This window comes from Coregonus lavaretus (genome assembly GCF_964263955.1).
Source record: "Coregonus lavaretus genome assembly, chromosome: 14".
Taxonomy (NCBI): domain Eukaryota; kingdom Metazoa; phylum Chordata; class Actinopteri; order Salmoniformes; family Salmonidae; genus Coregonus; species Coregonus lavaretus.
Genome location: NC_140001.1, coordinates 38,006,660 through 38,023,331, shown reverse-complemented (window position 1 = coordinate 38,023,331; position 16,672 = coordinate 38,006,660). Strand labels below are relative to the sequence as shown.

At 44.3% G+C, this 16,672-nt stretch overlaps 1 protein-coding gene across 1 annotated transcript in view; it reads left to right on the top strand.

Annotated features, from left to right (window-relative positions):
- The window catches only part of aopep (aminopeptidase O (putative)), a gene marked incomplete at its 5' end in the record, with an annotated part of 117,424 nt that overhangs the window by 75,113 nt on the left and 25,639 nt on the right, over positions 1-16,672 (top strand). Inside the window, one exon of the mRNA XM_084176991.1 lies at positions 1,079-1,162. Coding sequence (XP_084033117.1) covers positions 1,079-1,162 — 84 coding nt within the window. The remainder of the gene's footprint in view (positions 1-1,078; positions 1,163-16,672) is intronic.

Genomic DNA, 16,672 nt, shown 5'->3' with positions numbered 1-16,672 from the left:
AGCAAATAGCAAATAACAGTGATTGTCATGAATTTTTGGTTTACAACTTTTGTTATATTTTACTGTCAAAATAGGGCTCCAGAATTGTCGGATTGTTTTGTTCGATAGAGATTCATTTGCTTTCATCTTTACGTGCACTAATATTATATATAGGCCTAATTCAATTGGTGCTAATTCACCACGAGGAAGTGGAAACTCAAAACACATTAGCTAGATCGCTAACTCAAAATATAACACCTACTGCTAGTAGACATGTATTAATCTAACAGTAAATGTAATGTCCCCAAAAAATATTGCAATGAGACCTAGTGCTCGCGATGGCGATGCCCAATTTCGCACACTCCATATTTCAAAGCCATATCAGATATCTTGATTGTAAAACAGTGTGCTTTGAGCTCAATGAGAAATAAAAATTATACCTACAGAAAGCTGAGACCCTCCTCTCTTTAATATGGACAACTAGTTGCTTCCAAAGTTGTTTTGTTTTTGCAATTGCATTTTGAAATGTTATACAATCACGGGGGGCTACACGAGGGGGGAGAGAGAGTGTGAGAGACTTTCTCATTACAGCAGCCGGCCCCAACGAAACAGGTGGGCACCACGGCAGGGCAGACAGTTTTAATACAGGAATCATGTCCTGAGGATAATGCACTTTACTGTTAAACAAAATCCTGTCTTTTTCTGCCCATAAAATCTGACGTTTTAATTGAGGTGACCAGGTAGAATGTGCAGCTCGCACAGCCAAGTTCAAGGGTCGCAAAATGCGGCTAAATGGTCGCAGTTTGGAGCCCTGCAATGAGTGTGTTTGTGCGAGACAGTGTAACCAATGAGAAGTGTGCCTAAAGTATGTTTATACTGTAGTTACTTACTCATATTAGATGTGTGCTGTTTTTGCCCTAACCTCTCTCTCTGCGTTTCTCTCCTTCCATCCCTCTCTGTCGTTCCCTCCCTCCCTCTCTCCCTCTCTCTTTTTGCTCTATCTCGTTCTCTCCCTCCCCCTCGCCATCTCTCTTTATTTCTCCCTCTCTCCTTCTCTCCTCTCTCATCCCTTCCTCTCTCCCTCGCTCTCCCTGGGCAGGTAGTAAAATGGATTGGTCTCAGTCCGAGCGTTGGAAAAGGCAGAAAGCGGAAGAAAGCAGGACTGAAGGTGAACTTCAAAGAGGTAAGAGCCCTCTTGGCCGAGCGACGCTTTAAATAGACCTCTATCTCACGCTCTCATGGTCTCAGTGTGTCTTTCACTGACTCAGAGCCTCCAAGTGCACTCTAGGACTCTCTGCTCTCTCTCGCTCTCTTTCTCTCTCTCTCTCTCTCTCTCTCGCTCTCTCTCTCTCTCTCTCTCTCTCTCTCTCTCTCTCTCTCTCTCTCTCTCTCTCTCTCTCTCTCTCTCTTTCTCTCTAGGTCTCCCTATGCTTTTCCTTCACTCTCTAGTATGTTTAGAGCCATGGTAAGGTGTAGAATTATGCAGCACTTCACTTCTCTGTGTCATTTCCATTTAGTCCCAGTGTAGAGCATTAACATGTCATGTTCCAAACTTTGCCTCTCTCTGTTTGCATTTCATACACGCACATACAGACACACACACACACACCTGCATCACTAATGAGCAAGCACCAACAGTATAAACCACAGAGGTCTAGGAACCTTTTGCCTATATAATACGGCCTGGGATAATGAACCTCCTGGCATAGCTGCTACTGAGCTTTTTAACTGGAGGCTTTAGCATGTACTTATCACTCACAAAGTTTTTCGCAACCATTCATGCATTAACAGGATCTAACCTACAATGAATGTAAGTGAAAAGGTATTATGGCACCTGTTTCGTTCTTCAGTGTGGAATATATGTTGTTTTGTCTATTAGAATCTGGGACCTTCTCATGTTAGATATTTCACATTAACTAAACTTGAGTGAAACTCCTAAACCTTGTAAGAGTCTTGTTTCTGTGAAACAGCCTTCCAGTAACAGCCTGTGTAGCAGCTTCCCCACCACCTCATCCTGCAGGTTGGCATATTTATGGCCTCTGAGGGGGCAGACACACACACACACACACACACAAAGGGGCAGCGAAAGGGCCTCTTCCTGTGGGAGGGAGAGCACGGAAATCAGACCCATGAAAGAATAGCCAATTACTGTCCGCTTGGCCACGCACAATAGCCTGGGAGAGAGGGAGGGAAGAGAGGTGGGGGGTGTTCAGTGTTTGAAGTTACGCCATAAAAGCCATCCTGAAAGGAAACACGAGGTGACCCAATCCACCTCAGCCCACCCTACCCCTCACCACCTCCCCCCCTATGCCTCTCCCCTACTGCCCGTCATCCCATCATCCCTCTCTCTTTGTTTCTGTGTACAGAGGGAGGCCCTGGATGGGCCAGGTGTATTTTATATTACTCCTTCAAACGCGCCGGCCGCATCCTTCCCCCTCCTCCTCCTCTCCTCCCCCATCTGTCTGTCACAGGTCTATAAATCACCAAGCAGACCGGCTCTGAAAACCGAGGAGGAGAGGGGGAGAGGGATAGAAGGGGGGAGGAAAGGTAGAAGAAAAAGCAGGAGTGAAGAGCAGACAGGGGAAGAGAAGGGATGAAAGATGGGGGAGAGGGTGGACAAGAGCGAAGAGAGAGGTGAAGGGAGAAAGAGGAGAGGAGAGGTGAAGACAGAGAGGAGAAGACAGAGGGGAGAAGACAGAGAGGAGAAGACAGAGGGGAGAAGACAGAGAGGAGAAGACAGAGGGGAGAAGACAGAGAGGAGAAGACAGAGGGGAGAAGACAGAGAGGAGAAGACAGAGAGGTGAAGACAGAGAGGAGAAGACAGAGGGGAGAAGACAGAGGGGAGAAGACAGAGAGGAGAAGACAGAGAGGAGAAGACAGAGAGGAGAAGACAGAGGGGAGAAGACAGAGAGGAGAAGACAGAGGGGAGAAGACAGAGAGGAGAAGACAGAGAGGAGAAGACAGAGAGGAGAAGACAGAGAGGAGAAGACAGAGGGGAGAAGACAGAGAGGAGAAGACAGAGGGGAGAAGACAGAGGGGAGAAGACAGAGGGGAGAAGACAGAGAGGAGAAGACAGAGAGGAGAAGACAGAGGGGGGAAGACAGAGAGGAGAAGACAGAGGGGAGAAGACAGAGAGGAGAAGACAGAGGGGAGAAGACAGAGGGGAGAAGACAGAGAGGAGAAGACAGAGGGGAGAAGACAGAGAGGAGAAGACAGAGGGGAGAAGACAGAGAGGAGAAGACAGAGAGGAGAAGACAGAGGGGAGAAGACAGAGGGGAGAAGACAGAGAGGAGAAGACAGAGGGGAGAAGACAGAGAGGAGAAGACAGAGGGGAGAAGACAGAGAGGAGAAGACAGAGGGGAGAAGACAGAGAGGAGAAGACAGAGAGGTGAAGACAGAGAGGAGAAGACAGAGGGGAGAAGACAGAGGGGAGAAGACAGAGAGGAGAAGACAGAGAGGAGAAGACAGAGGGGAGAAGACAGAGAGGAGAAGACAGAGGGGAGAAGACAGAGGGGAGAAGACAGAGAGGAGAAGACAGAGAGGAGAAGACAGAGAGGAGAAGACAGAGAGGAGAAGACAGAGGGGAGAAGACAGAGAGGAGAAGACAGAGGGGAGAAGACAGAGGGGAGAAGACAGAGAGGAGAAGACAGAGAGGAGAAGACAGAGGGGGGAAGACAGAGAGGAGAAGACAGAGGGGAGAAGACAGAGAGGAGAAGACAGAGGGGAGAAGACAGAGGGGAGAAGACAGAGAGGAGAAGACAGAGGGGAGAAGACAGAGAGGAGAAGACAGAGGGGAGAAGACAGAGAGGAGAAGACAGAGAGGAGAAGACAGAGAGGAGAAGACAGAGGGGAGAAGACAGAGGGGAGAAGACAGAGGGGAGAAGACAGAGGGGGGAAGACAGAGAGGAGAAGACAGAGGGGAGAAGACAGAGGGGAGAAGGGGTGAGAGTAGGGTTGCAAAATTCCACTAACTTTCCCCAAATTCCTAGGTTTTCCAGAATTCCTAGTTGGCAGATTACCAAAATCAGGAGGGAATAAGCAGGAAATCAGGAATCCTCCAACCAGGATTTCTGTAAAATCTGGGAATTTGGGGAAAGTTAGTGGAATCTTGCAACCCAGAGAGATGTGCCTGGAGAGAGTAGAGTAGGAGGAGAAAATATTTGACTATAAGAGAGAAGAGAAGAGATGACGCCAAATACGAAAAAGGATGAGACAAGAGAATCGACAGAACAAGATGAGACGAGAAGAATGGAGAGAGGAAGAGAAGAGATGAAAAGAGTGCAGTTGACTGGATCCTAGTCCAGACTGGCCAAAGGCATCAGGCATTGGACTGGGCCAATGTAGCATTTAGCACTAATGACATCATAGATGATTAGAGGTCTAGAGACACACACACACACACACACACACATGCACACACACACACACAGTCACAGTGTATAGAGAGCCAGACACCCCCCACAGAGAGAGGCCTGAGATCAGGGTCACTTTAATAGAGCCAGACTTTATTACCTCCTTCCCTCCTTCCTCGCTTTTATGTACCGTGTGTATAGGTGTGTGTGCGTGCATGTGTGTGTGTACGTATATGTGGTTGTGTGTCTTTGTATGTGTGGGTGTGCACATTATTTTATGGATATGGCTGTGGCTGTGCGCGTACGTATACGGTATGTGTGTATGTGTGTATGTATGTGTGTGTATCAAGGGTCTACTGAAGGATATTAGTCATGCTCTCGTGGTAATGGGCCTCATTTTACTCTCATTTTCATCTGTGGTTGGCGTAATGAGAGGGGGCCTCTCTTCCCCTGCTAATCAGCTCAGGAAACCCTGTAGGGGAAGGCAGTCTGGGACCGGCGGGCAACAGCTTCTTTGGCCGACATCCCAGTCACTAACCAGGTTTCCTTCCAGCCTTTTTATGGGAGTAAATATGGCTAGATTATAATCACCAAGCCCTTGATTAGTAAAATTGGGCTGTTCTGTTTTGCTTGTCGGTGGAGTATCTTCTTGCTGTACACTGCTTGGGAAAAAGGGTGAAATTAGTCTCCAAGCAACACAGTATCAACTCATTCATATAACTCACACCACCGTTTACAGATTGCCATAGCAACAGGCGCTATGCATATCGGCCCCCTCTCTCTGCTGCCTCCTGAAGTCAAGTCAACAGTGACTGTACCACTTTTTAAATTTTAGTCATTTAGCAGATGCTCTTATCCAGAGCGACTTATAGAAGCAATTATGGTTAAGTGCCTTGCTCAAGGGCACATCGACAGATTTTTCACACAGTCATCTAGGGGATTCGATATAAGCCTACCTCACACTCTGATAGTGTTGCTGGAATTGACGCCATATTGCTTACATCTATCCAGGGGAGTTATCCGGTTAGGTTTGCCAGGCTTTTTAAAAATGTTAATAAAAAACTGTGAGCAAAGTACTAATAAAGCATGGTGACCTCTATGTAAACTGTGACATCACCATAGTTGAGTTGAGTAAGACTAGACAGTGTTTCTCTGCAGTGGTTGTGACGTGTTTATAATGGGACTGATATGTGTTAACACTATTAGAGCCGAGAGCATCATGTTGACTCAAAACAAATTTACTTTTTTAAAGCCATGTCCCCCCTGTCCTTGACTTATACTAAATAAGTCTATATAACACACTATCATTGTTAGAATCTTAATATCACGAACTGAATTTGTGTTGTAAGCAGTTTTAAGAGGACATCACATTTGTTTCCCCTGCCCCTCATTCACCGCAAATCCCTCACTGGCAGTCAGCCTGCACAGCTGATGATGGCCCATCAAAATGGGAAATGTGTAGAATAGCAGGAAATTAGCTTTAAAACTGCACAATTATCGCACAGCCGCATGACAAAATGTATAGAATAGTATTATAAAACTGTAAATTTTTCTCTCTGCCCCATGGCAAAATGTGTTGAAATGCAGGAAGTTAGCTGTTTTCCTTTTAGTCCGATGGGTGAGAATATGATCAATTGTTAAATTGTATATGAAGAATCTGATGAACAGCGCAGCTTGAAAGTGACACAGAGGCAGATAAACATTTTGATGTCTATATAGTATCAGAAAGACTCTTAAACTCTTAAAAATTACCCCTTGAGCTCTTTCAAAATATAACTTTTTGGCAGAATTACCACGATTCCATGCGCTCCCCACGTGAACTCGCAACACTCAAAGCACAGTAATAGATTTAAACTCAAATATGCCGTTCTGTTCTTTTAAAATGCATTTTCAAATGATTATTTTTGCGATAGCAAATACTGTATGAAATGTATTTATTAGACTGTTAAAATGTTGACGTTCAAAAGATGTCATGAAATGGACGGCTTTCCCATAGAATTCTATTCAACATTTTGGGACAAAGTAGCCCCCCTATTTTCACAAATGACAACAAACATGTCACTCAATTCAGAACTTCCTAGTTCCATGTATCAAACAGTTATTTCAGTTATACTAAAATCTGGAGAGTCCCCTGCTGATTATAGACCCATAAGTTTAATCAAATAATAACAAGCTTATAAGCAATAGAATGGCAAAAGTCTTGCCAGACTTGATACATAGCAATCAAACAGGGTTTATTAAAAATAGACACTTACAAACAAATACAAGAACATGTTTCAGTTTAATACAATACGCAAAAAAAACAAGACATATACTACCGTTCAAAAGTTTGGGGTCACTTAGAAATGTCCTTGTTTTCGAAAGAAAAAATAAATAAAATTGTCCATTAAAATAACATCAAATTGATCAGTGTAGACATTGCTAATTTTGTAAATGGCTATCGTAGCTGGAAACGGCTGATTTTTAATGGAATGTCTACGTAGGCGTACAGAGGCCCATTATCAGCAACCATCAGTCCTGTGTTTCAATGGCACGTTGTGTTTGCTAATCCAAGTTTATCATTTTAAAAGGCTAATTGATCATTAGAAAACCCTTTTGCAATTATGTTAGCACAGCTGAAAACTGTTGTGCTGATTAAAGAAGCAATAAAACTGGCCTTCTTGAGACTAGTTGAGTATCTGGAGCATCAGCAATTGTGGGTTCGATTATAGGCTCAAAATGGCCAGAAACAAATAACTTTCTTCTGAAACTCGTCAATCTATTCTTGTTCTGAGAAATGAAGGCTATTCCATGCGAGAAATTGCCAAGAAACTGAAGATCTCATACAACGCTGTGTACTACTCCCTTCACAGAACAGCGCAAACTGGCTCTAACCAGAATAGAAAGAGGAGTGGGAGGCCCCGGTGCACAACTGAGCAAGAGGACAAATACATTAGAGTGTCTAGTTTGAGAAACAGGTGCCTCACAGGTTCTCAACTGGCAGCTTCATTAAATAGTACCCGCAAAACACCAGTCTCAACGTCAACAGTGAAGAGGCGACTCCGGGATGTTGACCTTCTGGGCAGAGTTGCAAAGAAAAATCACTAGTGTGTGTATGCTCCATTAGTCTAACAGTGCTGTCTGGTCCTGATTCGTCTCAGCATCAGGCAGTGCGGAAGCCTACTAAAGTATGTGCGGTCTGCTGCTAGGGCCAGCTAGGACCCCTATCCTTGCTAGACTCGTCTGATTAAAGACAATACGACGTCTGCTGGACCTGCAACACTACACACACACGAACAAACTAACAAAGACACACACACACACACACACAAACACACACAAGGCCTGTGGTTGTTGGTGAGATGACGTATGTAATTGCTACTACGGTGATGTTATTGGGTTGTGTTGTCAGGGACTGGTATATATTTACGAAGTTTGGTGGATATCAGTTAAAAGTCTAGTGTGTGACTTGAACAATATAGCTCAGACGTGCATCCTTTAATTCCATACAGTATTAGGGCAGCTCTAACATCTATGTGCATGTATGGAAGACTACAACTAAATCTATTAGTAGACATGTTGACCCCTGCATTACCAGACACTGGGTTATTAGCCTGGTCTCTGATGGCGTGAGGTAAAGAATGAAAGAATTACAACTCTACAGTAATTTAATGGCGTGAGTTATACCCCAACCTGGGCCGGGGTTGGTAGACAGGTCATGGTATATGGTATGTCTACCTCTGTGATCCATGTGCACCCAGTATTCCTCAGACGGTACCGTGACCCACCTGAACAGAGCATTTGAAGGGTTGTGGTTAGGAGGGGTGGAAGAGACACCACCATGGAGTCATGTGCTTTCTATTATACACATACGCACGCACACACACACACACACATCCACACACACACAACCACAGGAGAGTGGATTACTGCATTCCACAAAATACACCAGAGGGAAAGATTCCTCTCAGCTTAGATTCATGTGAGAGAGAGAGAGAGAGAGAGAGAGAGAGAGAGAGAGAGAGAGAGAGAGAGAGAGAGAGAGAGAGAGAGAGAGAGCGAGAGAGAGAGAAACAGAGAGAAACAGAGAGAGAGAGAGAGAGAGAGAGAGAGAGAGAGAGAGAGAGAGAGAGAGTAAAACATCTCCTTCCATTGCAGGTGTAGTGAAAATACCCACCTTATCAAACATATTAGCAGTATGCACAAAGCTGTAGGTAACAGAAGTATCTCCCTCCTCTCCTCTTAGTTCACTCTTTCCATTGTAGCAGTAGCCAGGACAATGGTCCATTGACTAGAGGATACTGTTGCATGGGAAGCAGAGGGTCGACAGGCTTCCCTAATGTTAAAACAACGTCTGTTTCACTCAAACTATCATATATAACACTGCACCCCAATAAGAATCTGTTGATTTAGCATTACACATTTGGCTAGGAATCTCTTGAGCGTGTGTGTGTGTGTCTCAATGGAACACTTGTGTCAGGCCTCGCCCTATAAACCATAAATCAATCCAATGCTGATTTATTAAATCAGTTTACACACACACGCACACACACACACACACACACACACACACACACACACACACACACACACACACACACTAAACTGTAAAGAAGCAGGTTTTATTTGAACTGCATAGACGTATGCTTTATATAAGCTGGTAATTGGTACAGCACCTTCCTCTTTATCACACTCCAGAGTCTGGCCTTTAAAAAACAGGGCCTATCATTCATGTAATGTTATTTGCAGGAAGAGTAAAAGGAATGTGTGCAAAAGGCAAGGCATAATATATATCACTGTATGTGAATTAAAGGTACAGTGTTTTATAGTACGGACAGACTGTCAGAGAGAGTGAAATTGAAAGAAAGTATGGCTCTAGACAGAGAGTTGAAAAGATCCAGAGAGAGAAAGAGACGGATAGATGGAGATAGACAGATAGAGGTAGCTACCTGTCTGTGGTGTATTTGTCTCATTTATCACTCAGCAGTAGGTCTGTTTTTGGGGTAATTTGAAGCTCACTACCTGTCTCATCACTCCATAGGAGGTGTGTGTGTGTGTGTGTGTGCGTGTGTGTCTCTGACACCCTGTAGTGATGTGTGCCCATCCTGACATGTAATTTAACGTCTGTCAGTCGCTCAGTATAATGCCACTTTGTGCTTTATGACTCGCCCAGGAATACACACACGCACAATGCTGAAACATTTCACTGTCATTAAAATGCAGCTGTGTTAGTCTTTCTATCAAACATGGAAAAAATATCAAATCAAATCACATTTTATTTGTCACATGCGCCGAATACAACAGGTGTAGACCTTACAGTGAAATGCGTACTTACAAGCACCTAACCAACAATGCAGTTTTAAGAAAAATAAGTGTTAAGTAAAAAATAGATAATGAAAAAAAATAAAAAATAATTAAAGAGCAGCAGTAAAATAACAGTAGCGAGGCTATATACAGGGGGTACCGGTACAGAGTCAATGTGCAGGGGCACAGGTTAGTCGAGGTAATTGAGGTAATATGTAAATGTAGGTAGAGTTAAAGTGATTATGCATAGATAATAAACAGAGAGTAGCAGCAGCGTAAAAGAAGGGGTGGGGTGGGGTGGGGGGGGGGCGGACAATGCAAATAGACCAGGTAGCCATTTGATTAGCTGTTCAGGAGTCTTATGGCTCCGGGGTAGAAGCTGTTAAGAAGCCTTTTGGACCTAGACTTGGCGCTCCGGTACCGCTTGTCGTGCAGTAGCAGAGAGAACAGTCTATGACTAGGGTGGCTGGAGTCTTTGACAATCTTTAGGGCCTTCCTCAGAGGGAAACAGAGGTACACACACACACACACACACACACACACACTGAGGTAACATGTGTGTCTATTCAACAGCTCACTCACAAGAGTTCACATTGGATTTATACCAAACACCAATTGTATAGGAAAGAGAGTGGTTGGGTAAATTACGTTGTGTGTTTTGAGTCATGCTCCCTGTAAAGCAGCCACTCTTCTGTGGGAAACTGAATCAATACTTTCACATAAAACCTAAAGAGGTGATTCAGGCATCACATCATTCATAGGCTTTTATGGAGTACAGTACGCTGTGTGTGTCTGTGTGCGTGTGTGAGTGGGGCGGACTGAGTGCTAAAACATGTCTGTGCTGGTAATGATCGAGGAGCTGACGGGAACCTCAGACTGCCCTGATGCAATTAGCCTCCTCAACCCTCTCTCACACACACACACACACACACACACACACACACACACACACACACACACACACACATACACCAGGGTAGGGCTTAATTCAGAATTGAATTGAGAATTCTTGAATTGAAGTAGTAAACAGGATACAGAATTGCAATTTGAATTTGAATTAAAGGAAATACAATTTAATTAAGTGAAATTAAAATTCAAACGCCTTCAATTCTATATTAGGTGTAGTCTATACAAATAGCGGTCTTGTACAAAAAATATCAAACATGTCATTAAATACATGCATATCAAATATTGTTGAAACAATCTATTTTCAGGACACTGTTAAAGTGAATGATTTTTACACTTTAGTAATTTAGCAGACACCTTTATCAAGAGCGACTTACAGGATCAATTAGGTTTAAGTGCCTTGCTAAAGGGCACATCGACATATTTTTCACCTAGTTGGCTCATGGATTTGAACCAGCGACCTTTCGGTTACTGGCCCAACACTCTTAACCGCAAGTATACCTGCTGCCCCAAGGAAAACAAAACCTGTATACGAATATCCTAAGTTATTATGTTTCATTACTCACTTACATTTTGTTCAATATGGGGAAAATACTTCATTTCCCAGAATACATTAGTTTAACCCTCAGGTGAACCCTGAGCCCTTCAAAATGAAGCCAAACAAATGAAATGGTTGATGGAAATATAATTGGCTATTCTAAGCACTAAGGTCTAAAGAGTATATATGAACATTGTTTCCAAAAAGTTATATATTATTTGGTATCTGGAAGTGTGACCTGTCAGATTTAATGAAATTCATGAGTGGAATTGATTTGAATTGCACTGAATTAAATTCTACTTCCTGTCGCTCAAATTCAAATTCTACATCCTGTGGGGTGTGCCAATTGAATTCTAACTTCAATGGGAGTCCAAAATTCTGAATTGAGCCCAACCCTGACATACACGATGTAGAATTCAGATTTTTAAAAACATTTTTAGTAATTTAGCAGACGCTCTTATCCAGAGCGACTTACAGTTAGTGAGTGCATACATTTTCATACTGGCCCCCCGTGGGAAACGAACCCACAACCCATGCTCTACCAACTAAGTATTCAGACCCCTTGACTTTTTCCACATTTTGTTACATTACATCCTTATTCTAAAATTGATTAAATTGTTTTCCCCCTCATCAATCTACACACAATACCCCATAATGACAAAGCAAAAAAAGGTTTTAGACATTTTTGCAAATTTAAAAGAAATAAAAAACTGAAATATCAGATTTACATAAGTATTCAGACCCTTTACTCAGTACTTTGTTGAAGCACCTTTGGCAGCGATTACAGCCTTGAGTCTTCTTGGGATGACGCTACAAGCTTGGCACACCTGTATTTGGGGAGTTTCTCCCATTCTTCTCTGCAGGTCCTGTCAAGCTCTGTCAGGTTGGATGGGGAGCGTCGCTGCACAGCTATTTTCAGGTCTCTCCAGAGATGTTTGATAGGGTTCAAGTCTGAGCTCTGGCTGGGCTACTCAAGGACATTCAGAGCCACTCCTGCGTTGTCTTGGCTGTGTGCTTAGGGTCATTGTCCTGTTGGAAGGTGAACCTTCACCCCAGTCTGAGGTCCTGAGCGCTCTGGAGCAGGTTTTCATCAAGGATCTCTCTGTTCTGATCTATCTTTCCCTAGATCCAGAATAGTCTCCCAGTCCCTGCCGCTGAAAAACATCCCCACAACATGATGCTGCCACCACCATGCTTCACTGTAGGGATGGTGCCAGGTTTCCTCCAGACGTGATGCTTGGCATTCAGGCCAAATAGTTTAATCTTGGTTTCATCAGACCAGAGAATCTGGTTTCTCATGGTCTGAGAGTCTTTAGGTGCCTTTTGGCAAACTCCAAGCGGGCTGTCATGTGCCTTTTACTGAGGAGTGGCTTCCGTTTGGCCACTCTACCATAAAGGCCTGATTGGTGGAGTGCTGCAGAGATGGTTGTCCTTCTGAAAGGTTCTCCCATCTCCACAGAGGAACTCTGGAGCTCTGTCAGAGTGACCATCGGGTTCTTGGTCACCTCCCTGACCAAGGCCCTTCTCCCCGATTGCTCAGTTTGGCCGGGCGGCCAGCTCTAGGAAGATTCTTGGTGGTTTCAAATCTGTGCCTCGACACAATCCTGTCTCGGAGCTCTACGGACAATTCCTTCGACCTCATGGCTCAGGTATTTAGGTTGTTTTTTTATACATTTGTAAAAAAATCTTATCTCATCTAAAAACCTTTCTTTGCTTCATCATTATGTGGTATTGTGTGTAGATTGATGAGGAACATTTTGAATTTAATCAATTTTAAAATAAGACTGTAACGTAACAAAATGTGGAAAACGTCAAGGGGTTTGAATACTTTCTGAATGCACTGTACACATACATACACATGCACGCACTCGCACACACACACAGAGTAACGAGAGCTTAATGTTACTGGGCCCATAGACGCCAGGGATTATGGAAGCGCCCGCACATGAATCCAATAACTACATGTCTTTGAGATCTGAGTGTGTGTGTCTGTGTGCGCATGTGCTGGCACTCAGGCAGCCTAACGCAGGCAGTCTAACTCAGAGAACTTTGATGGGGGTTTTACAGTTAATTTACTGCAGTTCTACACATTTTGCCATGTGGCATAGAGAAAATGTTGCAGTTTCAAAGCAAGTTTGCTGCAATTCTACTCATTTTGCATGGGACGGAAAGAAAAATGCGCAGTTTACAGCAAATTTCCTGCAATTCTACAGCTTTTTGCCATAGGGTAGAGTGAATTGTTTGCAGTTTTGAATATGATATCTGAGTGAGAGTGACTTCCAAAATCAATGGGGGCCCTCCGGTCGGGGGTTTAGATAGCTGGCCGCAAGACTAACTTACAATCTAAAATGTTTTTGCCGACATGGGCTATTGAATGACTGTCAGTGACTTACATAATACTAGAAAAACTGCTGATGCACGACCAAATGTTGAAATTGTGCCTTGTGTAGTGTTCTACTATTCGGGTGGTGGATGGGCGTAAGCCGCGAGCTCCGGCTCTGCGAGGGTCGCATGTTCAATCCCAGTGCTTTTTTCTCAATTTTTTCTACCCTATCCCAAACCTTAACCCATAACTTAACCATTCCTATTGAATGCCTAAACTTAACTGTCAAGTTGTTTCTGTTGTAATTGTAACCCTATCCCAAACTTAACCGTCGAAATTCGACGTATGGAGAAACTTCCAAATTTGACGTTTGGAGAAACGTGGATAAACTTCGGAATCTGAAGTCAAATAGGTACAACTTTGAGATCTTGTTGATATAGCAGGGCCCATATGGTTCTGGTCAAAAGTAGTGCGCTATATAGGGAATAGAGCGTTGTTTGGTACACAGTCCAGATTGATACATACCACACACAGAGATCAAACATGGACACCCCATTTCCCAGCTTCCTCTGTGGTCAGGTGCTCTCAAGTCAAAGACAGGCTGGAAAACTGGAAGCAAACCACACACACACACACATTCCAAACCACAAACCAATATGCCAGACATGTCACAGAATCCAAGTCTGAATTGAACGCCAGGCTGTGCTTTTCCATCAGAATATCATGTGTTATTTTCCTCTGGTAAATTGGCTGTGGTTGTATGCATTATGATGTTATGCTATGAGAAACGTCTGTCTGTGTGGATCACTTCTCTAATGGATATAGAAGAATAGAGGAAATGGCCTCTCTTCATCCTAATTGAATTGAGCTGATGATGTATCAGAGTCCAGTTCTATCTGGTCTTCTCTCTGTGACTCAGCACGGAGGCATCATGCCCATAGGGGGCACAGGGGAACATGCCCCCCTCAGATTTTTTGTTTCTCTGTAATACTACTAGCCACCTAGCAATTTTATGAAGTTGGCTTTAGCTAGTCCAGATAGGTTCCCAATCTCCTAACCTCATAACTAGCTACCAAGAAGCTATTTCAGGCTACCAATCAAGTTAGAGTAGCTTGGCTAACTATTTTAGCTGGCATGCCTGCTGGCAAGGTTGGTAGACTTTAGAAAAGCAAGCAATAACTAAATCTATTGAATAAGACTCACATTCCTTTCAATCTTTTAACCAGATTTTAGCAAAGACGCATAAAAGCATATTTAGTTTCTTTGAAAAAAGATTATGGCTCTCAATTGCAGGTAAAAGCTGTTTCAGGTGTTTGAAGAATGCTAAATTCTCCATCTTCCGGACTGTGGGGACCTAGCCATCCATCCGGATCACCCCCTAGCCACCCTCACGTACTTTGTTTTTTGGGGTGCATTACACCCCTGACTCGGCATGTTGTGATTGGACCAATTAGACTGGGCTGTGCTCACACTTCCTGGTTGTAATGACCAATTATTGAAGACGATCTCATCCTAGGTTTTTGTCACTGATGACATCATGTAATGATGGCAGGTTTGGAGTAGAATTGTGGATAGGGAGGTTTTAACGGCAGTCAGTATGATCAACAGGGTAGTTTGACAATCTGTACTTTCAGTCTGTAGTGTTGTATGTATTGTGAACTGACAGACTTGTCCTCTTGATCTCCTCTGCTCCTGTCACCCAGTCCTGTGTGTGTGTTTTGAGAATGTCTCTAAGTGGCGCGTGACTTTCTTGCTGTGAGCAGATATCTGGGCTTAGTCTATCTGACATACCTCTGTCTGCCTCTCTCTCGCTCTCTCTCTCTCTCTTACTCTCTCTCTCTCTCGCTCTCTCTCTCTCTCTTACTCTCTCTCTCTCTCTCTCACTCTCACTCTCTCACTCTCATACCTCCGTCAGCTCAGACACATGAGCCCAATTTCTGTTGCTCTTTATTCCTTTCCCTTACTCTCACCTCATTTTTCACTGGGGTCATAGTTTAGAAAACATTGTCAGTTGTTCTCTCTCTTATCCCTGGTTCTCTCTCTCTCTCTCTCTCTCTCTCTCTCTCTCTCTATCTCTCTCTCTCTCTCTCTCTCTCTCTCTCTCTCATACCTCCGTCAGCTCAGACACATGAGCCCAACAGCCAGGGTTCAAACAGGAGGCACACACACCACACACACGCACACACACAAGCATTTCTTACTCTCTCTTTCTCTCGGTCTCTGCCTTTCTTTCAATAGGGACAGATCCTATCTCTACACAGTAGGGGTCATATCAGTGTATGTTTGTCTTTCACCCCTATTATTCCAAACATGTGGCTAACCTCCAGCTTCTTAGCTCATTGAATTCCATTTTCAATTTACAAATGGACTGTTCTTTCTTAGTTTCCATGCCCATGTGTGTTATTGAAACACAACCCTCATATGACAAGGTCGAATTACCTCCAAATTACCAGATACCATGCCAATTTTCTGTTGAGTGACCAAGTTACTGTGTGTGTTTTGTGTGCGTGGGATTCTGCCTGCCTGTATGCATGTGTGTGTGCCCGTGTGTGTGTGTATGTGAGTGAACCGTCACTGAGTATTTGTCTGTCTCCAATTAGCCCAGGTGACTTTTTTAATCAGGAACCGGTTGTAGCTGAGATAATATTTAGTCACGACCCCTCCACAGCCATAGTATCCTGCTGCCGGGCGGTCACTGTATTTCACAGGGATAATGTTTAGACACCACCCTTCCACTGGTCTCTTGCAGCCAGGATTAAGCCAGTACAAATGACTGGAGGAAATTAAACCTTGAAGCTTTGCTATTATTATCCTATATAGCTCACCCGTTCCATACGTTGTGTGTGTGTGTATATGTTTGTGGGTACCTGTGGGGAGGTTCTTTCTGGCACAAGGTCGTGCGTAGCTCTGGAGACCCTCCTGCCTCCTCCCCTCCTCTCTTCCTCCCCTCCTGCCTCCTCCCCTCCTCTCTTCCTCCCCTCCTCTCTTCCTCCCCTCCTGCCTACTCCCCTCCTGCCTCCTCCCCTCCTCTCTTCCTCCCCTCCTCTCTTCAGCCCCTCCTGCTTCTTACCCTCCTGCCTCCTTCCCTCCTGCCTCCTCCCCTCCTCTCTTCATCCCCTCCTGCTTCCTCCCCTCCTGCCTCCTGCCCTCCTCTCTTCCTCCCCTCCTCTCTTCCCTCCTCCTGCCTCCTCCCCTCCTCTCTTCCTCCACTCCTGCCACCTTCCCTCCTGCTTCCTCCCCTCCTGCCTCCTCCCCTCCTCTCTTCCTCCCCTCCTCCTCTTGTCTTCCTCG